The 25,088-nt window shown below is 37.2% G+C and overlaps 1 protein-coding gene across 1 annotated transcript in view; it reads left to right on the top strand.

The window, feature by feature from the left end:
• The window catches only part of LOC134754162 (sterol regulatory element-binding protein cleavage-activating protein), an 80,291-nt gene extending 72,772 nt beyond the window's left edge, over positions 1–7,519 (top strand). The window contains exons 20-22 of the mRNA XM_063690283.1: positions 690–835; positions 4,093–4,213; positions 4,332–7,519. Of these exons, the coding sequence (XP_063546353.1) occupies positions 690–835; positions 4,093–4,213; positions 4,332–4,465 (401 nt within the window). The 3' untranslated portion in view covers positions 4,466–7,519. The remainder of the gene's footprint in view (positions 1–689; positions 836–4,092; positions 4,214–4,331) is intronic.
• Positions 7,520–25,088: the final 17,569 nt, after the last annotated feature.

The following is a 25,088-nucleotide window of genomic DNA, read 5'->3' as shown; positions in this document are numbered from 1 at the left end:
TACGACGACGATATATATATATAGAATACGATGACGAAAATAGTATCTCCATACTGCACTTTAGTTTGAAAGAAAAAGTATGCTACTAACTACCTACTAATGCTGAAAGAGCTATGTTATGAGGTTATGTAGTAATACATTAAATACCTAGATCTTGTTTCGTTAAATACAACAAAATCCGCTGCTTTAACTACCATATTTATTTACAGTTAAATATTACTTACATCGAAGTGGTCTTCACACATAAAAACATTTGTATGCGCTAAAATGCTCTTTGGGTCTCTTCGCGCTAGTTTTAACCACATTTTTCTTTTTTTGGGATTCGTTGGAACGGAAACAAACAATTTATCTGGATTTTTTATAGTCGTACTTGAACATTGCGGCACTATACACCATTTATATACCATTTTACAGTGAAATAATCAATTCAATGCACATAAACCATAAGATTAACTAAGGTCATTGACTGAGTTTACTCGCGTGTGACGTCACACGTGTCACGTGATTAGCCCCTTTGCAAAAACAGCGTTTAAGGCGCGTTCAGAATAAATAAACTTTAACATTGATTTTTTATATTTAATACAGGAAATTTCACGGAAATATCAATGTAGTGTAATTATTAAGTCATAAACAATCAATTAAAACCATTTTCAAAAATTAGTCAAATAGCCTATTGTTTGTGTGTCCAGGAGCGTGCTTGTACAGCATGCAGGCGCACGACGGCGCGGTGACCTCGCTGGCCTACACGGCGTCCTACGTTGTGTCCAGCGGCGCCGACGAGCGCCTCTGCATCTGGGACCGCTTCCAGGGACACATGCTCAACTCCATACACATTGTGAGTAGACTAACCCGGACCGGAACCCTTACATCAAACTTTCTCACTTGTGATACCAACACAACTCTCTTTCTAATACTTATAATTGGTTAAAAAGTAGCTTTCGTCTGTATTGCAAGTTTAAGTTTAGCTTATAGTGTACGGGCATCGTCAGATAGCTTGCATCAACTCTAGTGACCATATACATATATATTATATATCGTAAGATCGTACAGTCGCCATCAGATATATCGGAGCGGCCGAGGCGCTCACAAATATCTGAACACGCCTCTATTGTCAAGGCGATAGAGTGCGTGTTCACTGTTCAGATATTGTGAACACCTTGGCCGCTCCGATATATCTGATGGCGACTGTACAATTCGTACATAATACGCCTACTGTTATGATGATATATAGGTAAAGACGTGTTACGATATAATTTGCCACTTTTAAAACAAGATTTCATGGAGCTCTGTGAGCTGTAGACCTTGCGAACCCCCATGGCTCCGCCATTTTAAAAACTTTGAAGGAACTGAATCGATATAAAAATTCTATTCGATCATCGAACTTGTACAGTGTTCACAAAGTTTCACGAGAATCGGATGAGAATTGCGACCTGTAGAGAAGAACAAACGACCATCGAAAACATTTATGCGCAAGCTGAATCGCTAACGCACCGTCAACGTATCTTACTACCCCAACAACCAAAAACCTCAATTAAACCCATTTTCCTTTCTACCGAAATGACGATTAATCCATAGAATCACAAAGTTAAGTTAATCAATATTCTAAACTGAAATACATATCATACACTAAAGAAAAAGTGACCAAGTCCACCGGTGGCCGAGGCGGGAATCGCACCCCCGTCTTCAGCTTACAAAAATAAAATAAGTTTTTGGCAAAAAATTTATTTTTGGTACAAGCTTTTATCGCTGACTGTACTTTCCTTTCCACAGGCAACTTTACTAATACTCATCGAGACAATTCTAAAAACTCCAAACACAATTAGGTTGCGTTGTTTTATCACAGAGTTCCTATGTAATCCCTCCTGTTTCCATCATCAGATAAGCTCGATGGTACCATAATATTGCATTGTCACCCGACTTACATATGTATGCAAATTTTCAGATTCATCGGAAAACGGGAAGTGGGTCAAATTTAACTTGCAAGATTTGACCCTTACAAACAAGTTACATACATATTACATACATACTTACATAGGAACATTGCAAGGTAAATAAAAGCTTGTAAAAAGCAAAAGCACCTATAACTAAAAAAAATATTTCATAAAATAATCCTGTTACACAACCAGTTGCCAAAGACGAATATTGGACTATTCTTGTTACACATCTATAGTTGCCAACTACAGTACCGGCCAATAATATATCACCTTCGTGTTTTTACGGTATAACTTTTCTTATATATTTGTGAGTGACTTCCACCTCACTGTTTTAGGTAGTCTAGTAGTATTCCTTTGTACGGGCGATGAGAAAAATTGGTCTCATGTAATGGTTTTTTTCTACTCGTCGAGTATAATCTGTGTATTACAACTTCATATGCGACACTACAACCTTACTCTTTTCAACGTTGGATAGTCTATGGCACTTCCGACTCAACCATAAGAATTTTATCGATACGGTTTAGTCAATTATAAAAAATTTGGACTCGATTCAATGCAAATTAGCCTGCTTAAACACGCTGCTGCGTCGCATCTGCTTTGTGATTGGTTGGCCAACAAAAACATTTTATTTTATGTTGTAGTAGAAACAATTGCTTCATAAGTCAGAAACGCGCATGTGACACCCTTCATATAGCAACATCCATACCCTACGAAAACCGCTTAGCGTTGCTTGTTAGTCTCCATAGGCTACGGTGGCCAAAATCGAGAAAAAACTGTCTTAAAATTGAATTTAGCGCGGAGCAGGTACCAGGGCCTCATGAGTTACGAGAAGGTGTCGTTGACCAACCCGCCGGGGGCGCCGGGCCCGGCGGCCGGGGCGCGTACGAGTATGAAGGTATCGCGGCTTGCGGTAGCTCGCGTGTCTTAGCTGTAAACTTTTGGTTTGTTTACCTATATCATTTTACTAGTTGAAAGTATATTTTTTTTGTCTCGTAGAAAAAGTATTGCATACAATTAGTGATATAATCAAGCTTTTCAATCTCGTACCTTAACTTAAGCAACTCAGCAAGCTTCGTTGCTTAAACACGGTACTCGACTGAAAAGCTCTCTATTATATCACGATTGTATAAAATACTATTTCATAGAAGTTTTTTTTATACCTCATTTTTTTACTAGAGGTTTTTTTAGTAATATGCTGAGTATCCTATTGTAATTCACAGTGTTTTATTGCAATATTCATCATATATTTGTATAAAATGACTAGTAATATATGCAATCTACAAACAAACCTATATTGTTTACTGTATACAAGCTCATACAAAAACACTCAAAAGTGATATATTATTGGCCGGTACTGTAAGAAGTTTTCAAGTATATGGTTACTTATCAGGAATTAACATTCTCAGTTCATAACTAGGAACCATAAAGCTGTCAATTTTTTTTAAATTTATGTTTACCATGGTCGCACATGTGTTTCTTTTCCAAAAACACCTTCACAACTAAACTAGACGCGCCTACACTTTTTTCCCAAAGTTTTCACGGACGTCACACTAAATCAATAGGTAGGTAGGTTAGGCTCGTTAGGTAGCTTCATATGCCCGAAGGGCAAACCGCCCAGAAATAATTAAGTTGCGAAAGAAATGTTTTTTTGAAAAGAAACAGTAGGATGGGACCATGGTAAAAATTAATTAATAAAAATATAAAAGTTTTGTAGCTTTTGATTTTATCTTAATAAGTTTTCGTACGATCATACACAACATAACGGTCTTGCAAGAACTAGACATGTAATCTCCCAATCGAACTTTATCCTATAGTTTCCTGTCCCGGGTCGTACAGACGCGGCTTTAAATTGGGTGTTTGTATTGATTATTTTCTTATTGGATACATACCTATCTTTAAAAGGTACAACACAATACCTAATTTGAGATTGTCCATAATGTAGAACTTTCCGTACCTACGATATTTGCTACAATAAGGTGAACATGTGCGAGCATACTGGAGAAAACTATTATTATCGCAAACTCAAACTAGAAGAACAGGAATTAGGGCGTTTGAGGCGGTGTAACTTGTAACCAGTTGACGCCATCGCTGCGATACGTACGAGTACAGTACAGCGTCACATTGTATGGGAAGTCGTTATAAACGTGTGTTGCGCCAGGGCCTGAACTACATGAGCCGCATGCTGCCGCTCACACACACGCTGCTCCTGATGGGCGACCGCAGCGGACTCGCGGCTTACGACCTCAGCACCGGTGACGTCATACGGCGAGTGCTCTTAGGTAATTCACTTCACTCATTAGTTTTTCCCTACAAAGGAAATAGACGCAACACAAATATTAGGCAGATAAGACAAAGGGAATTGTCAGCGTTATATTAAACTGTAAGTAAATATTCCAGGGCAAAATGACGGGTGTATATTGGTGAGGCAGATTCTACCTCTAAAGGACGCCATTGTGTGCGACTACGCGACGCAGTTGCGCATCGTGCGTTTCCCGCTCGTGTCGCGCCTCGAGGACCTGAAGAGCGACTGAACCACACACCACACACCTCTCCGACCACAAAAACACGCCCGAACCATTTCCTTTAACGCTGCGTCAAGCGATTGCCGCTTTTTTGTAGCCAAGTCAAACTACACAAACATGATCACAATCGATAAACATTATTTGCAATTATTTTTTTAGATATGGCAATAATGCAATTCTAAGAAAGTGGACAGCGTCACAAAAATTATCGCGTGTTTCTGACGTAACGTCCAAGTCACATGTATCTTACATGTTGTTGCATTATACATGTATTCCACATGTTTAACGTACCTATTTTATTTTATATTTACAATGTATTCCTAGTTGTAACTGCGTCCGTCTCGAGCTTACAGGCCTGGAGGACAAATGGAAATAGTCACACCTATTTATTAGGTACCGCCTATCTGTCTGTATAAACCCAGTTTGAAACTAATTGCAAATAGAATTTAATTGAGACTCATAGTAGAGGAGTCCACGGTGATGCGCACTCGTGTAAAATCCTTGAAATACCTTCTTGGGCTCCTCTACCTGTACTGCCATCACAACCACAATTTAAACGACAGACTTTTATAGTGTCTTACCAAAGTAATGTAAGTTTTAAAAGTAGTTTATGTGACTGCTACATAATGAAAGGCGTTAAAATACGAGTACCTATGGGTTTAAGATACGAACCAAGTGAGTTTCTTAAAAGGACCACACGAGTGTTTTAATGCCTAATTATGTACAGTTACATACACTATTTTATCTACACATATTATAAACTTTCTATGATATATTTATTCACTAACCTCATATTACAGCCGACATTGGGGCATCGTTTCTCTCTGGCGAAACTCGCGGATATGATGTGGCGTCTCCGAAATGTCTTTATGGCTCAGTTAGTATAAAAACACCAAAACAAATTATTTTTTTACTTAAACTTTTTTCACGCATGTCACGCCGTAGTTTTTTTATTTATTTCAGAGACAAACTAGAGTCGGGGGCCGATTTCCGTATTAGTTGAGTGTGCTCAGGCCATAAAAAGGTCAAATACAGTAACAGTAGTGCAAAGTTGGCACAGTGCAGTAGTTTGGCAGTAGGCTTTCTCTGAACTAAATATTTCCTTTGGCAGAATTAATCTATGTGTTCCTAAGATGTATTTAAAAAGTAGAGCCACCCAGATTTTTAATTCAGGTGGGGGATGGGGGGTTTTAGGCGTAGGCGACGTTTCAAGTTAATAATTGCTTAAGTTTAGGTTCTAAGTCAAGTTTAGTATCATTTTCAACTAAATCAAAGATGTAGACGTAGATTTCATCTAAATCGGTTCAGCGGTTATTGATTCCTCATAAAATTCTACACCATCCTTTTCAATTAACGGATTTTTTTGGGATAAAAACTATCCTATGCTCTTCCCCGGGACTCAAACTATCTCTATACCAAATTTTATCTAAATCGGTTCAGCGGTTATTGAATCCCTATACAAATTTCCACCTCCCTTTTATTTATTTATTTATTTATTTTTCGGAGAACCAACAGCTGTCAATTATACAATAGTTATATAAGTAAATAACAAAAAGCCAATTATAGGTTCCCACCAATAGCAACAAGTTAACACATAATTGGTGGTTAGCACTAAAATTTTACAACATATTCAAATAATACTAATTTCAAAATGAGAATACCTACTTATTAAATACCCACAATTCAATACTCTTAATATACTGAGCTAAGAAAACCAAAACTTATTAATAAAATACATCGATCGATACAATAATATTATTATGAGTATGCTATCGCATACGACTCGCTCACTTAAGTAATTTGTTTGCCAGAATCCGTCTTATAGTTGTGATGTTACTATTAAAAACGTCAATATCACACTCTTTCGTTAGTTCATTTAGACTTTTACCAGCTCGCAATAGAAAGCTATTCTTTCTGTAATTACGTGATGAAAATGGAATTGAGAGGGGAGGGCAGTATCTTTTAGGTCTAGATGGAGTATTGAAGGAGACCCTTATGAGATGATTTTTGGGATAAAAACTATCCTATGTTCTTCCCTGGGACTCAAACTATCTCTATACCAAATTTAAACTAAATTGGTTCAGCGGTTTAAGGGTGAAGAGGAATTTAAAAAAAAGTATTTTTTCATATTTTTTGTGTTTTTACTTTGGAATGGTGTCACTTTCATAAGTTTCATATCATAAATGAATTCGGCATCCCTGATTTATACGAAAACGATACCAAACTTGGCCTAGTAGCTTAACTGATGTAGATATCAAGAAAAAGGCGAGAGAGAGAGACCCCCCAAATTTACATCAAAAATCTTGGTGGCTCCACATCTTAAAACCATCCTTGGATCCTAAGGACCAATCCTGTCAAAGGAAATCTTTTGTTCACGCAACGCCGTATTTTAATACCAGCCCACTCCACTATATCGTTCGATACCAACTAACATGCGAGATTTGTCAAAATTGTATGCAATTGACAAATCGAATTGCTTTTTTCTTTCAGAGATGTTCTAAATTTGAATGTCATTACCAAATCGATTTTGATATAATAGGTAATGAAGCAGTTACAACTTTAAATTTGTTGTAACAAAACAGATTATCTTATCTTAATGTTGACCATTATTTATGGATTTAGAAGGCATCATAGAGGGTTTATGATATGTGTGTAGATAAATGTAATTATTACCTGTAGGTATGTATTTATGAAACTTCAATCAGTAATAAAATGTTAATTTGTCTAACAATACCTTTAACTTATTGTCAATCATTATTTAAACATTCAATATATTTTTACTTCAATAACTGCTAAGTAAGTTTAATTTTATCCACATGTGAGGCAAAGTAATCTGATGCTAATTTTGAGATAAAAAAAAAAGATAAAAGACATTTATTCGTGACGATCACAACACAAGTACGAACATGTACAGACAACAACAGCAAGAAAAGAAGAGATCATCAAGTGTGCATCACGAAATGGACCCAGCTCAGCATAATGCTAGCTATAAAGCCAGCGCTGGTCTTCCGTAGGGCCCATGTTTATTCATTCTAGATAAATATTTAATAACATACAATAGGATTTGATTTGGTTTCATTTTGTTGGATGTTTTACAGTTAGTAAGGTAACTGCAGGTATTAACGACCCCCTTAAAGCAATTTTAGATTCGACCATAGTTTTTAAGTATACAGGATGCCCTCAAATATACTTTTCCATTTTTATATGATAATATTATGTTTGTAAAAGGTAATTACTAAGTTACCTGTACCTAAATTAAGGATTATGATGTAAAAAATATTTTTTAAAGTTACTGAGTCGATTGTTGCTATTGCCGACCCATAATAATGGCTGTGAAGTTATTAACGATTTTTAAGCAGCTATTACCGATCGTGATAAGAGAAGGTATGTGCCCAGCAGTGAGACGTATATACCTAAGCTGGTGTGACGACAGTTTCCATAGTGGATTAATTAGAAAATTTCTAAAATTTTTATAGGGAGATTGAAAACTTACGGATCGTTGATAGCTGCTGCAACCAAAAGTGGTGAAGCTATCACCGTCCTATTTTAATTTAAAGTTTTATGGTTTTAAAAGACTTTTTTATATAAATTGTTATGTAAAAACAAGAATTTACAACGGAATGAATACATTTAGCAATAAAAAGTAAAGTACAGTAGTCAATTGTTTTAATAAATGTCTTAAACAGAAAAGTCACGTTCTTACTTGAAAGTACAAGCGCCAGTATGACAAACCCTGCGTCCACGCCACCCGAGTCGTGTTTTGCATATTTTATCGAACTTTTTCGAACTACCACTCAAAATAACGTTAAACTACCCGATACCCAAGGAACAAACGCTTGTGAAAGATTATCTACCTACCGCTGAAATGGTTCTGGCAACGAAAACATATCTAATTACTTAAATAGATCGGTAATACCTGCAGATTTTCGATGGGTCGTTGATAGCTGCGTTTACCTTATTTTCCTTGTGTTGGTGTGGTGAAAATTTTTGTGTTTCACTCGGTGGAAAATTTTATTTAACCCTCGTGCCTTAAAACCCTCGCAACGCTCAAGATTAAACTTCGAACCAATTTTGGCATCTTTCGCTTGCTCGGGTATCAATATTAGCACGAGAGGTTCAACAACTTTGCCCCCTTGTAAATAAAAATAATTTGGCCAAGCCCGCAGTCACGACTGCGGCAGCAAAGTGTTCCGTGAGTAGGTAATCTATCGTATAGTAGGTAGTCATTTACAATAATATGTTACTCTTTGAAGGCCGCAAAAATATGTGACATGGTCTTATTTGTAAAGCCTGAGCGTGTCTCATATTTTTGCGGCATTTGAAGAGTAACATATTATTGCAGGTGACTGTACGCATCGTTATGACGCATTAAAGTTTAGGCATATCTCAAACACTATGAAATGATAAAGCTTATTAGATAAAGCTTTTATCATTATTATAGTATTTCTAACGGGTTTAATTTATGACCCATTTTGTACCTTGTCACAGTGACAATACATACATTAAGAGAGTCTCTAGCATACGTTAAGAAGATAGGGGACAATCGATTCTCCGCACAAACGTAGTCCTCACTTTCCTCCCTATATATTGACATATTTTACACAATTTGATATATTTTAATCATAGCTATGCCCGACTTATAGGAGTTTTTCAAAAATTGTATGAAACCTGGTTTTCGCCCCTAACTCTTATAATAATATAATATAATCTGGGGGAACGTGGTCAAAGAAGACGACGGTGGACTTCGCGGCGATCTCTGCTGCCGCGGCGTCTAGGATGCACAGAGGGAGGCGTCATTTGATATCCGTGTCGTAGACACCGACTGTCCCTCTTATATCTCACGTCCAGTAGCATAAAATCTCTCTTTATATCTTTATTTACCAAACACCAAAATAACACAATATACGTCAAAGTTGACAATAAAAATAACAACTTCGTATGTAAAAAACTAAATACATCAAAAACAGTAAGTAGGTATAAAACCTCATGTTATTATAACCTATGATTGTTTTAGGTATGAGAAACTTATAGACTGGACACGACTCAAAATGAAAAGTCAGTTTTTGTCTCTTACTCGTAAGTTCGTTTCTTACAAATACCCTAATTTTTAATAAGAGGTATATGAAAGTAGCAATAAGAAAAAATACATTTTATCTATATTGATTTGAGTTTGCCTGTAGCCGCGGACGTAATGTGACGTTCAAAACGTCAGGCCAAAATGATAAAAGTAAGTGCATTCTATTAAATCCCGTTTCAGTATTAAATTATGCGTCATTTAATTTATAGCCATTCTCTCGAATTCGCGCTGATTGGTCACGGTTAGCCTAACATACTCCTTCTCGCTTTGCTCATCGTCGCACCTATCCTTTAAATACCTACAGTGAAAACTAGTTTCACCTAGTGAAAATGCGTTTTCCCGAAAAGTCAAAACTAGTTTTAACTGCAATCAATTTGAAATAATTATATTGCCATGAACTTGTGTTGTACCATATTGTATAAATTACCATTAATTTGTAATATGTATTAGGTTCCTAAATCATATCTGTCCATTACACAACCTTTATCCAGGTTTACTTAACTCGACAGTATAATTTATTCCTTTATTCATATAAAACAATTTTATTATCACAAAACAGAGATTAAACAAAATCTTAACCTAAATTAGCCTGAGGCATTGTTCCCAGGACACTGGCCGCGTTCCCCCTCTGCACAGTGAGGCTGAGCTTCTGCGCAAAAAATGCGCCAGCTCGTAGAACGCCAGACAGCCTAGTACTAGGTAGAAATTTCTTTTACTAGTTTTCTGGTGTCTACTACATAATTAGTTTTAGAAATGCATATTTGCGACACTTGGCAATTTAGGCGTCGTCTGCTGCTGACCCTGGCTTCCTGGCAGAGCGCCGGACGTGAGATGGGGCCAGCGTGTCAACGCATGTTACATCCCACGCCAGGGTCCGCCTCAGGAACCAAGGTACGAGCTTTTAAACCTAGCCTGAGGCATACGGCTACGCGCAGTGACGCCGGGTCCAAAAGGGAACCAATGTTCCGCGACGGGAAGGCGCGCAGCCAATGCCCTGACTCGGGTTCCGATACTGCGAGCAGTCTAGCGCGTTCGCAGGGGTTTGAACTATTGTCCAAAAGGGATTTGTGGGTTGTTTTTTTTAAAGTATAATTTGACTAATCAGATACTGAACTGTCAGTCATAGTCAAAATTTGAAATCATCAACACTATTAAATAAATATTAAATTAATTTATCTACGATTTAGTAACTTTATGCACATATAAATTCCACAAACAAGTTTACTAAATGACTTAAATATGTGAAAAATCCCGTTCCAAATTTAAACTTATTTCTATTCGAATAAGGTTGTTTTTTAAAGGTAAAGTAAAGTACAGAATTACCAAGTACTTATTCCCTAAGTAACCTAAGATCAAAACTACAAAAACTAGTAAAGGTTACGTTATCCTGATAATTTTCCCGCCGTCTTCATGCTCGTTTTAGTTGGTTATTGTCTGGTTAGCTGCCTGTTAGCGAGTTTTTGCGAAAATCCCCAGGACAGAGGCGAATATTTTTGTATGAAAACTTGCAACTTTAAATGCATTTTTTATCGAAACTACTGCAGTCTAAAATGAAGTCAAAATTAGTCCATCGACTCAATTTTTTGCAAGCTTTCTAATGGCACCCCACACGATTCTTACAAATGAAATAAAAAATCTGGTTACCCCTCTCAACCCCCTAAACTTCCCCCTAAAATAAGAAATAAGCGGTTTTGACTTATATACAATATTAGTGGTGGTAATTGCTATAACGATTTCAAATTGTAGGTATCTAACTATCTACGTCGAACGGTCTGTGAGAAAAACTCATTTAACTGATTAGCAAGTTATCCCATAAGTGTTCCGTTTGTCAAAACAAAGTTTTGCACGGAACACTAAAAAACTATTTCAGCTTTTGAAAAAGTACCTGTAACAATTGTCATTCCGGTTTTCGTTATTATCAATAATAACCAATTAATAAGGTCCTTTTTTTGATTTAAATTTAGTTGCAGACAGCTTCCAAAAAGCTGGAAAAGTTCTTGGAAACTTAAGTAAATGTTACACAAGAAACAAAAGGAACTTTCATTTAGTTTTCCATACGAAAATACGAGAATTTTCAAAAAAAACATCCTAGTGGAAAGAAAGCAATTTTGTACTCCTAGTTTTCTGACGGCATATCATATCAGTACTGTTGTGTAGTATGTAAAGTGTAAGAATAAATATAGCCCCCGAGCCGAGGGCTAGTGACAGCTAAACAAGACGAGGCTCGTGTCATGTATTGTGGTAGGTAACTAAGGGCCTACCGGGAACACCGAAGTTCGCAAGTTGCAGGCATTCTCTGTCACTCTTTAATTACGCCTTAATGGGAGTAAAAGTGAAAGATTTATATTGACCGGGATATGGACCGTGATTACCTTATGTATTGTTTTCGAGCTCCCGATATTTCGACGCAGTCTAGTGAAACTAACCGTGAATCATTCAAAACTGTTAAAGAGAAAGATGCCTGCAATTTGCGAACTTCGGTGTTTGCGGTAGGGCCTGTGAATAGTTAAACGTCAACTTTCGACAACCAAAGTGATGGCTACATTCGCTGTCAAATGAGAAGCACGAATTTATCTTACTGTACACATCTTACACGGCGAATCAATTTTCAAATGTATCTTAGGTACTCACTCAGAATAATGACTAAAGCATAGAAGTCGGGCAAAAATGCTTCGCAAATATGTATACCCGTACTTCCTTACGAATTAGATAATGTGCCGAAAAGAGATGCATATATGCTTGTTATTTCTCATTTACGTACGGTGTCATAAGTTTGATAATTTGCTAGGGATGTAACTGTGTCGACTTTTTATATCGATAAATTATGCATAAGTTTATGTGCCGTGTAAAAGAATAATCACGAAATTGGCAAATTGATAATAGTCTAATGAAAGTTGAACCTGAAAAAACGCGGCAATTTCAAGAAATCTGTAGCAGGCGGCTCGTTGAAATGAAATGAAATGCGTGGAATACAAGGATTGCATAACTTTTATACTTTTTATAATTTTCATATTCTAAAAATCATTAAAAAGTATAAAAATTATGCAATCCTTGGAATCAAAGAGCCGCCTGATATGAGGATTAATGCATGTACCTAATATAGCTTTTATCTCATTTGCAGTCTACCACTCAGAACCGTCTACCTATACCTCTCGTTTTTTTATCATTAGAAAGAAGGCGAGCGATCTTAACGTGTCGTTTTATCGAAAAACACTTTGAAAATAAGTCACAACAAATATAATATACGATCATTTACATACTTTTGCTTTCATAAGTAAAATATTGCTATATTTATAAAAAAAACTTGTCAATAAAGACACGTGGAAATGGTTTACCGTTTTTTCTAATGCTAAAAGACTAAGTATAGTTTCTAGTCATGTAAAGTCAGCTGCAGAGAAAAGGCACCCCCCCTGCATACAAAGTTCTGTAAATTAGTATGGACGTGGGTTACCTTTTCTCAGCAGCTGACTGTACCAAATAGGAAATGAAAAAAAAAAACGTTCGTGTAATATATTTTTTATATTTAATAATAGGGAATATTACGCGAAACTCGGCGTAGGTGGCGCCACTATCACAATCTAAGGGTCTATCGCGAAACAAGAAAATCGAACTTTCGTTATCTAACATCTCTGTCACTCTTGCGTATTCGAGCGATAAAGAGGCAGCTAGATAACGAAATTTCGGATTCGAGTCTTCCGGTAGGTCCCCTGAAAACTTGTCAAAAACCTGTTAAAGGTACAGTATGAATAAGTTACTCTACGGTGCACTAAAAAAGCTAGTGCTGCACTCTGGTGGCAGAACATTGCAGTAATATCCCCTATTCCTCGTGCTTTGGAGATTTGAAATAAAAAGTTGAGTTTTGTGATCAACTATATTAATAAAAGGAACATTAATCAATGATCATTAATGTCTTTTTTATTAGGGTTCCGTACCCAAAGGGTAAAAACGGGACCCTATTACTAATATTTCGCTGTCCGTCTGTCTGTCACCAGGCTGTATCTCATGAACCGTGATAGCTAGACAGTTGAAATTTTCACAGATGATGTATTTCTGTTGCCGCTATAACAACAAATACTAAAAAGTACGGTCCCCTTGGTGCGCGCGTCCGACCCGCACTTGACCGGTTTTTAGTATTAAACTATAGTCTGGCAAACACAATCTGTCAGTAAGTAAGAACAAAGAAAACTATAGGTACAGTCGAAGGCAAAAATATCGATCCAGACAAATGGCTTAAAAATATATGAACACGATTTTATTGTCTGAGCGTACACATATTTTTGAGACTTTGGAAATGTATATATATTTATGCCCTTGACTGTACTCAATTAAAATGAGACAGTCCTGGGCCAAACTATAAGAAAGCTGTAAATGTCGATAGGTTGTTGATCTGAGGTCGATACATCACTATGCCAAAAATATAACCTTTCATACTTAGCAGAAATGTTCGAAAATATATGCAAAAATCTATATAGACTTGAATGCAAGTAATAATTACATAAACAACATATCGATTTCTATGTTTAGGGTCAGGTCCTATAAATTAATTTCTTCAAAATTGAACAAAACTCACTGATTAAAGGTTATCGGTTCGTGCGTATTTTCTTTTCTTCCTGTATGCGATTTACAGCCCTCGATAACACAAGACATTATCACAAAGGGAACTTCAAACCATTACAAATAAAAACTCAGCACGTTTTCCAAAAATCTTTCAGGAATAGCAACAAAATAATTAAAATAAACCAAGATGACCGCTGAAATTCCCGAAATATTTCAACTAAAATAATACGACTATGTCAAGTTGTTACAAAACTCACTGATTTTGTGTTTTGTGTTTTGAGGCGTTTGGGGTCAGAACGCTGGGCCGTGGGGACTGGGGACCAAGCGCGCATCGGCTCTACAAGGACCTAATAGCGACGCGCCTTATAGGCGCCACAGGTGACCAGAGGGCTGGTTAGTATTTTGCTCAAAGGATAAGCATTGCAATTCAACGTGGCAATGCGACCAGTCTTCTGGGCACGCTGCCCATCGGCAGTGACTTGGGGGACGTTTTTTATTTATAAAGCCTTTACTTTAAGTTTATTGGTACTTACAATATTATTATTTTTAAGTCTATTTATAGTTAATGTTATGTCATGTGTAATCTCGTTTTGTTTATAAATAATTAAACTCTTTAACGTGAGATGTCTTTAAAAAATCCGTAGGGGTCGGATAAAAACTAAGTAATTAAGTCCGACTCACGCTTGACTGCACATTTCTAATAGGTTTTCCTGTGATCTGGTAAAGAGTTATTTTGTATATTTTTTTCAAAATTTTATACCCAGTGGTAGTAGTAGTTTAATTTTTTCATTTACCCCCCAATAGTGGCGCCCATGTTTAAACTTAATTTGTTTACGTTACTTGTCCGTCTTTGGGTCACAAACTTACGTATGAGTACCAAATTTCAACTTAATTGGTCCAGTATAGTTTCGGAGAAAATAGGCTGTGACAGACAGACAGACAGACGCTCACTTGGCCCGTTTTTTTCAGTTTTTTTCCCTGCAGTTTAAATTAGATAGAAATAAGAGATCTTTATTTGCATCCAAGTACAACTTTTATATTACTTCTACGTGTTGATGTTATCGTACAGGCTTATAAATACGGCTATAAATTATTACCCGTTTTAAGTTTATTGATCATTAAATTTGTAATTTGAATACGAGTAGGTACCTACAAATAGCACCAATAGAAAATGAAAAGTTCAACGTAATTAGGAACACATTTATTTATCCAACGCAAACATATTTTTACGTTTACGCTAAGTATACCTGAATTCTACAGTCTATATGTAATCCTTATTATTGGAATCATGTTGGCCGTGTACACATATCCTCTTTTTTTAATTCTAACATCATTATGTAAGTACCTACTCTACTTAAAATGATTTAATTATTATAATAATTTTACTTAGTATAAATGTAATAAATTGTCTTTTAAATGGGCTTGATGATCCTTTTATAAGAAATCAGGTGACCACCGCGGTGCACAAAAGAAACGATGTATTATGTTTCACAGTCACAGCTTAGGGTTTAAGGCCAAAACATCATTTCAGATAATTCATACTATCTATTATAGTGTTATACTATTTGGAAATTAATTCCTCAAAACGTTTTTTTTATCTGATTTGATTGGCCTAAGATATAATTTTGGTAGTCTGTTAAAGCTAATACCACAGATTATACAATAGTTCTTACGAACAGATACTTATCTCTCAAAGAAAACGCAAATACCTACCGTTTTGATACCTACACAAAAATACAATGGAGTGACCTTCAAGTTCTTCAACGCGCCGCTCCCGGCACCGCGCGCGCCGACACAACGCTAGGATTGCCGACGCTTCTTTCAAACACTTAGGTGTCTTAGGTAGATATCTAACTATAAATCTGTTTACCTATATCTTTAAAACAATTTAATAGTACCTACGTAGCTTGTAAATATCGCAAAAATAATAACAGTAGGTGTAAGTCGAACTCATCTGTCGAAAAAGGAAAAAAAATATTTTTTTTATTTGTTTTGTTGTTTCTGCATCCGACCACACTACAAGCTGTGTTATTTGTTCGTTACGAAGACATTACTTTGGCATAGCGCGCGGTGACGTGCGTGCATGAGCGCGTGTGGCAACCAACTGGCTAGCTTTAGTACCGCTGGCGGGAAGCTAGTCGTAGGTATAAATCCGAGCTCGCGCGGAGAGTTCCATAGGCCTGCTAATATGTAAAAACATAATTTGTTTGATCTTACAGTACTAATAGACAGAAGCCAAAGTCAAGAAGCTGTAAGTATATTTTTTTTTTATGGAAAGGGCCATATGGCTCCTCTACACCATCGGCAATATGGTCCATTACAGAATGGGCCGATTCCATCGTGTGGGCATGCGCACACTCATGGCCGCCACTTCCTTTGCAGACAGAATGGCGAATACGCTCCATCGTCGCCGATCGTGGGTCACTAAGCCCTACAGACGATCGGGATCACCTGCAATTGCTCATCATGGCCAATGGTGTAGAGGAGCCATAAAAACTTTTATAAAAAAAAAGATAAACCGACTTCAAAAAGGATAAAATAAAATATGGTCCTTTTTAGGGTTCCGTGTTTCCTGTATATGCGTTACCAACTGATATGTTTGAAGTCGGTGCCAAGCCAAATTTTGAACCATATATTCATAGTGATTTTGGTGCAATTCGATAAAGGCTGCGGCTATATAAGTATGTACGTTGGATTGCCTAACGCAGCGTACTACGTAGGCAAACAACACGCGAACGCTAAGCAGCGCGGCACGGCGCCTTAATTAATCCTTTGATACCTATAGAAGTGTCCTACGTGGGCGATCTCTTTGCGAACGCGAACGCCTTGGGCCCGCCGCGCCGCGCCGTGTCGCTTCGCTTCGCGTTCGCGACTGTTCGCCTATGTAAGACGCAGCGTTACACGACGATAATAAACGAACTTTCTGTAGGTATTTAAGAACACACCTCAGAACAGAACACACGGTTGAACCTTCTTGACGCAGTTCGTACCATGCTTGTCAGCACATTAGTGTAAATCGAATGCGTTTATTTGTCGTCGTATTTTTTAAAGAGCATTTCTTACTAATTCTTGAACAGTCCATAGCACGCAAGTGTGGGATTGGGACTGAGTTATTTTCTGTCGCTTATCCAGAGGACTACATTTCAAAATATAAAACAATTCAAGGAACCTTCATGCCAAATTTCAGCTAAAGCGGTTCAGTTATTTAGCCATGAAAAGGTAACAAAGAGGCAGACAGAATTACTTTCACGTTTATAATATTTGTACAGTTGTAATTTATATACATAAAGCTCATTATTTTTGACTGGTATTGTTACTACTTGGCTTGGCACCGACTTCAAACATATCAGTTGGTAACGCATATACTTAAACACGGAACCCTAAAAAGGACCATATTTTATTTCATCCTTTTTGAAGTCGGTTTATCTTTTTTTTTTATAAAAGTTTTTATTTTTCCATTTTTAGTTTTGACATTGTTAAGAGCGTGACGCATGAATGAAAAACATAATCATGTTTAACTCTAAATTCGTAAACTTTATTAAATAATCAGAATTTTCCTCGAGTCCGTCTGGGAAATCATTCCTGTCACTAAATCCATTCTCCGCCCCGCCACTGTCCCAATCCCTCAAACCCCCCGATCACTCAACCTCACAGCACATCAACCCCTGATCACTGAACCCCTCGACCCTAAACCACCAACCCCAAACCCCAGACCCCTTAACTCCTAACCCTAACCCACAATCCCTTAACTCCCAACCCCTCAGTCCCCGACCCATCAACTCACCTCCCCTCAACCCCCCAAATACTAATACCCGCTACCTTCACCTCTCATACCTACCCCTCACTTCTCAGTCTCTTTGGTTGTTTCCAATCCAACACTACCTACATCAAAAATCATAATACACATACGAGGGAAGTTCCACATTTCGTCCGTAGTTTTCATCATCAGTAGCCTCCACGAGATTGACATTGATATATTCGCTATCGTGTGCGTAACTTACTGTTTATGCATCTCGCTCGTACTGGCATATTAGTGTACAAAGTTACGAAGACGCTAGCGAATATTTAGTGTCAAACTCGTGGTTAGGCTACAGTTGCACTACATCAAATTGGTGTTTTTTGGGAGGAAATGCTTGAGTTGCTTTAGAAAACACCGAAATCACCATACACGTGCCTTTAAAAATTGAGGAGTTCCCTCAATTCCTCACGGATTCCATCATCAGATCAAAACAAAAAATGTTACGAAAACACCTTGGAGGTACTTCTTTCAAACAGAAAAAGAATTACTCAAATCGGATCATAGGTGCCGGAGTAATCGCTGAAATCATTATCATCAAAACAATCATCATCATCAGCTCCACTTCATCAAATTGGTGGTTTTCGAGAGAAAATGCTCGAGTTGCTTAAGAAAACACCCAAATCACCATACATGTGCCTTCAAAAATTGAGGAGTTCCCTCAATTCCTCATGGATCCCATTATCAGAACAGCACCAGATTAATGTGGGACCACCTTGGAGGTAGTTCCTTTCAAACAAAAAAAGAATTGTTCAAGTCGGACCACGGGTGTCGGAGTAATCGCTGAACATCCTTCATTAAAAAAATCATCATCACTATCATCAAAACAATCATCATCATCAGGTCCACTTCATCAAATTGGTCGTTTTCCAGAGAAAATGCTTAAGTTGCTTATGAAAACACCCAAATCACCATACATGTGCCTTTAAAAATTGAGGAGTTCCCTTAATTCCTCAGGGATCCCATCATCAGATCAGAACCAGATTAATATGGGACCAACTTGGAAGTAGCTCCTTTCGAACAAAAAAATAATTACTCAAATCGGACTACGGGTCTCGGAGTAATCGGTGAACATACATAAAAAAAAAAAAATATATAGCCACAACCGAATACAGAACCTCCTCCTTCTATGAAATTGAAGTCGGTTAATAAAGTAATAAAACCGGAAGGGTACTGAGGGCCTACCGCGAACCACGTTCGACGTGTTGCCTCTCTGTCGCACTTGTAAATTCGTACGTAAGTGTGACAGGGAGGCAACACGTCGAACGTGGTTCGCGGCAGGCCCTCTGGCACCCGCAGCCCGCAGGCAGTGAAGACATGTCATTATGATTTTGATAGGTATACTATTTCGTTTTTAACCGACTTCAATTTCATAGAAGGAGGAGGTTCTGTATTCGGTTGTGGCTATTTTTTTTTAATGTATGTTCACCGATTACTCCGAGACCCGTGGTCCGATTTCAGAATATTTTTTTTGTTCGAAAGGAGCTACTTCCAAGTTGGTCCCGTATTAATCTGGTTCTGATCTGATGATGGGATCCCGGAGGAATTGAGGGAACTCCTCAATTTTTAAAGGCACATGTATGGTGATTTAGGTGTTTTCATAAGCAACTTGAGCATTTTCTCTCGAAAACGACCAATTTGATGAGGTGGACCTGATGATGATGATTTTTCTTAATGTAGGTTGTTCAGCGATTACTCCGAGACCCGTGGTGCCGTGGTCCGACTTTAACAATTATTTTTTGTTTGAAAGGAACTACCTCCAGGTGGTCCCCCATTAATCTGGTGTTGTTCTGATAATGTTATCCATGAGGAATTGAGGGAACTTGTATGGTTGTATTACTCCGGCACCCATGATCCGATTTGAGTAATTCTTTTTCTGTTTGAAAGAACCAAGGTGTTTTCGTAACATTTTTGGTTTTGATCTGATGATGGAATCCGTGAGGAATTGAGGGAACTCCTCAATTTTTAAAGGCAGGTGTATGGTGATTTCGGTGTTTTCTAAAGTAACTCAAGCATTTCCTCTCAAAAACCACCAATTTGATGTAGTGCAACTGTAGCCTAACCACGAGTTTGACACTAAATATTCGCTAGCGTCTTCGTAACTTTGTACACTAATATGCCAGTACGAGCGAGATGCATAAACAGTAAGTTACGCACACGATAGCGAATATATCAATGTCAAACTCGTGGTAAGGCTACTGACGATGAAGACCACGGACGAAATGTGGAACGTCCCTCGTATGTGTATTATGATTTTCGATGTAGGTAGTGGTGAAAACAACCAGAGACTGAGAGGTGAGGGGTAGGTTTGAGAGGTGAAAGTAGCGGGTATTAGTGTTTGGGGGGTTTGAGGGGAGGTGAGTTGATGGGTCGGGGACTGAGGGGTTGGGAGTTAAGGGAATGGGGGTTAGGGTTAGGAGTTAAGGGGTCTGCGGTTAGGGGTCGGGGAATGGCGGTTGAAGGGTTGGTGGTTTAGGGTCGAGGGGTTCGGTGATCAGGGGTTGATGTGCTGTGAGGTTGAGTGATCGGGGGGTTTTAGGGATTGGGTCTGTGGCGGGGCGGAGAATGGATTTAGTGTCAGGAATGATTTCTCAGACGGACTCGAGGAAAATTCTGATTATTTAATAAAGTTTACGAATTTAGAGTTAAACATGATTATATTTTGCATTTATGCGTCATGCTCTTAACAATGTCTTAAAACTAAAAATGGAAAAATAAAAACTCATAAAAAAAAAGATAAACCGACTTCAAAAAGGAAGAAATAAAATATTATCCTTTTTAGGTTTCCGTGTTTAAGTATATGCGTTACCAACTGATATGTTTGAAGTCGGTGCTAAGCCAAATTTTGAACCATATATTCATAGTGATTTTGGTGCAATTCGATAAGGCTGCGGCTATATAAGTATGTACGTTGGATTGCCTAACGCAGCGTACTACGTAGGCGAATACGCGAAAGCTAAGCTTTTTTTTTATAAAAGTTTTTTGACATAGTAGGTAAAGTTAAACCAAGAAAAGTCTGCAGCTGTCATTCAATTAAAAACTATGTATGTATGTATCTACGGCGATGTTTTTAGCAGCCACTAAACGTCATTCACATGGCATGTGTATTGTCATTCTCAGAATCGTATAAATAATATTGTGTTTTGTGATAAACGGGGAAACCATGGTAAAACCTTATAAAAGCGGCGTACGGGAGCTACTTTTCCGCATGATAAATAATCTATATCTATACATATAATAAAGCGGAAGAGGGTCGAAAGTCTGTACATGGAAGATATTCGAAAAAAAATTGGCTGGGGATACTTAGAATCGATAACAGAACACGTTCCAACAGTTTTTAGAATTTTTGTCTGTTTATCTGTTTGTCTGTTTGTCTGTTTATTTGACCGCGCATCAAATTAAAACGGCTGAACGGATTTTGATGCAAACTTTACTAATCTGTCTAAAAAATCCACGGCCAGGTTATAGGCTATAAAAATTTGAGAAATTTTACCCCTAAGGGAGTTAAAACGGGGATGAAAGTTTGTATGGGGTTCAAGATTTATTTTAAGCTAGCAATTTGAAACTTCGTGAAAGATATATTATTGAATTACAAGAAAACTAATTTCAGTGTTTTTGAAAATTCATCCCCTAAGAAGGTAAAAAGAGGTTGAAAGTTTGTATGGAGATCAAATTTTTTTTCGAGTGCGTTACTTGAATCTTTGTACCTGGGCATATTATTATAATATAGGAAAAGTGATTTCAGCGTTTTCAAGATTTCGTCCTCTAACGGGGTTAAAAGAGGGTTGAAAGTTTGAATACATTACAAATGCTTTGAAACTTCTTAGAAAGGTATAATAGACGATTACAAAAAAAGTAATTTCGACGTTTTTGGAAATTTAATCCCTCAGGGGGTTGAAAAGGGGATGAAAGTGTGTCTTGGGGTGCAAATTTTATTTTAAGCTAGGAACTTAAAACTTTTGCAAAAAGGTTATATTAAAACGCAAGAAAATTACTTTCAGCTTTTATAAAAATTCATCCCCCAAGGTGGTGAAAAAGGGGTTAAAAACTTTATCTTGATAACTATATCATTTATGTTACTAGGGCTAATTAGGTATCGTTTTTGTATAAATCGGGTATGCCGAATTCATTTATGATATCAAAATGACACCATTCCGGAGTGAAAGCACAAAAAATATGAAAAAAAAAATACCTTTTTTAATTCCTCTTCACGCTTAAACCGCTGAACCAATTTAGTTCAAGTTTGGTATAGAGATAGTTTGAGTCCCAGGGAATAGCATAGGATAGTTTTAATCTCAAACATCATCCCTTAAGGGTGTGAAAAGGGAGGTGGAAATTGGTATGGGATTCAATTAACGCTTAACCGATTTAGATAATTGCGGAATAATTGTTAAACGATTTGGGACTTATACGCGTTACTATCCCGAAAAAAATCGAATCTTTCGCGAAAGGAGCACGGTCTCAGGAGTCTGAGAAAGACCACGGTGAGAGACTCAGTGGCGCTCTAGCCAGGCAGGTCGCTTCGCTTTCGGCTAAAACGGCAAGCCAGCGCGAGTCTCGATTGTGATCCCAAAGACATCGTACGCAATACATATGTATGCGTAGATCCTGACGGAGTGTGGCGCCGGAGAAGCCGTGTTCATCCCGCACATCCCCCTCATCCCGAGCAACTTCCCGTTCCGCTTCAAGCACCTACAGGTCCCCGTAAGCGTCTGCTTCGCCATGACACAGACCGAATTCCACGCAGGCGAAGCCGCGGGCACAGCTAGTTTTACAATAATAAAAAATCAGCACGTGTCTATTCAAGCTGAAAAAAGAGGCAATGTTTACAATATTGGGAATTGATGACGGGTAAGTGGAATGAAACATCTTAATACTGCACCATGAGTAGATAATATAATATTGGTTTAGAATTAAGGTTTCACCGCAAAGTGAACACACCTAATAGATAATTCTGATAACAGGTATAGGCATACTTACCTTATGTACTTCAACTTTAAGTTCCACATTGTTATGTAAACTTACAGCTAGAGTAACAAGTTGGGTGATAACATAGAAACAGTGAGCAGTGAGTGAGTTTTAAATGTAGATGCCTGTTTAATTGAATACATTCCTTTAGAAAAGTGAATGAACATTGTTAATAATATATCCTTTCATCTGAGGGCGAGACCCGAATCGGGCATCAGTTTTGGCGCAATTTTAAATTCAAATTTTTGAACTTCAAGATATAATAACTTTGACAAGCCACAGATGAAAGGATAATATAAGTAGATAGGCATTATAGCATTCCTGATGTAGTATGGTGGCGCGACATAGCTGTACTGCCTCACTGCCAGTTGAAATCAATGTTGACGGACAAATCGTTGACATTTTAAGCTATAAGAAGATCATACGAATATGTCTATTATCTCAAGAATAAGCACGGATAACAAATTAAGATTATTCAGCAGTGTTGTGCAGAATGGAGGCGCAGGGCTCCGCGTTCGAGTGCAGCGAAGGATTGTGGTGATTATGTCGTCGGAAATAAAATCATATTTATGCTCAACAAATATGTAGTTTTAAATTTACTATAAATTAGACTACATTCCGTTCATGTCAATGATTGATAAATATAGATTAGAACAGTCACATATTATGATAAAACACCGTTTAAAATTGGGAACAACTTATGCAGAGCTATATCGATAGAAGCGAGACGAAAGACAAAAACGGATACAGTTATAGAGCGGTAGCATAAAGTAACAAAGTAGGTGTTGCCTGTATATATCAATAGACAATACATGTAAAGGGACGCTACACGATTTCTAACACTCCTCCTTACACTTTACATACCAACAAAAAAAATAACTATAGGTATGGCTCTACATATAGCATACTTAAAACTCTACACTGCAGGCTTATGTCTAGTAAAAATAAACACAGACATGTTAACAAGACATGCAGCTAAGCAGGCTATGACAGGCATTAACATTACATTTTAAACACAACTATAGCTATTTAAGTTTAATCAATCCCTGTATAAAATTAAACAGTTTTTCAGTACATAAAATTTCAGTAATAATATCTTCACACATGTTTATTACATTTATTATTAGTTAAAAAGTCCGCTATATTTGAATAAGGTCTTAAAGAAACATAACTTAGGTATATGTATACATTCATTGCTTTCATGGGAGTATTTTTCATAAGGCTCAAAATTAATTCAATGGGAATTTAAATAAATAGTTTAGGCAGGGCGGAAATTTAACTTTGGAAATTTAATTAAATAAAACAACAAAAATATATGTGGAAACAGTGTTGGCTAATTTACCTGATATATTTTCTGATTTATTTTTATGTGGTATATTCGCTGTTTGTTTCGCTGTTAAATTAATAAAATGAAAATTAAAAAAAATATTATACCGGTGTTATTTCAGTGCTGAATAACTTAGATCGTACCCTTGATGATGTAGTTGTTGATGTTATTTACGCCGGTGGGAGCGGCAATGAAGCCGCGCAGCGTAGAACGTGAGGTGCGTTGGGATAAGTGCATATATAAGATGGAATTTAATCGGTGACCAGGAACCAATTTTTCGAATTTGGTAATCGAGGGCGATCACATAAATAGGCATTCCTATTTAAAGTTGTAACTTGTATTTTAGATTTTTAAAACTTTTGTCCGATTTGTTAGTCATAGAAGGTTGTAACGTTGTAAGTATCAATTGAAAACCGTAACCAAACCAAACGGACCAAAAATATTGGGGACACTTTTTTCGCATTAAAAATTAAAAAAAGCTCGTGACTGAGTAGAAATAAAATAAAAATTCCCAATTATTAACACGATTTTTTTTGTACATCTTTAAATAGAAATGCCCAAAAGTAGCTCTAATACAATTAAGTTTTTTGTTACACCTAATTTTTTAAATTGAAATTAAATTATAAAGACTTATGACCATTAAGCTGTCAATGTGTCATTGGCATTAAATTCCCCGCAAAAGCGATGGCACTTGACGTACATCTACTTCCCTAACATTTTACGCAATAACAATAGGTCACTACTTACTAGATAAGTTTTGGTATAGGTATACAAATATGAAACAAAGAGGTGGCCTATCACATATACTTTTAAAAACTTGTTTTCCATAGGCAATTGTTTGGCGGGAGAATAATCATTTATTTTTAAATTAATGTCATTTTTTCCATTGATCTTATGGCGTTGAACT

This window comes from Cydia strobilella, chromosome Z, assembly GCF_947568885.1.
Source record: "Cydia strobilella chromosome Z, ilCydStro3.1, whole genome shotgun sequence".
NCBI lineage: Eukaryota > Metazoa > Arthropoda > Insecta > Lepidoptera > Tortricidae > Cydia > Cydia strobilella.
The sequence above is the reverse complement of the archived record's forward strand: the minus strand, read 5'-3'. Positions and strand labels throughout refer to the sequence as shown.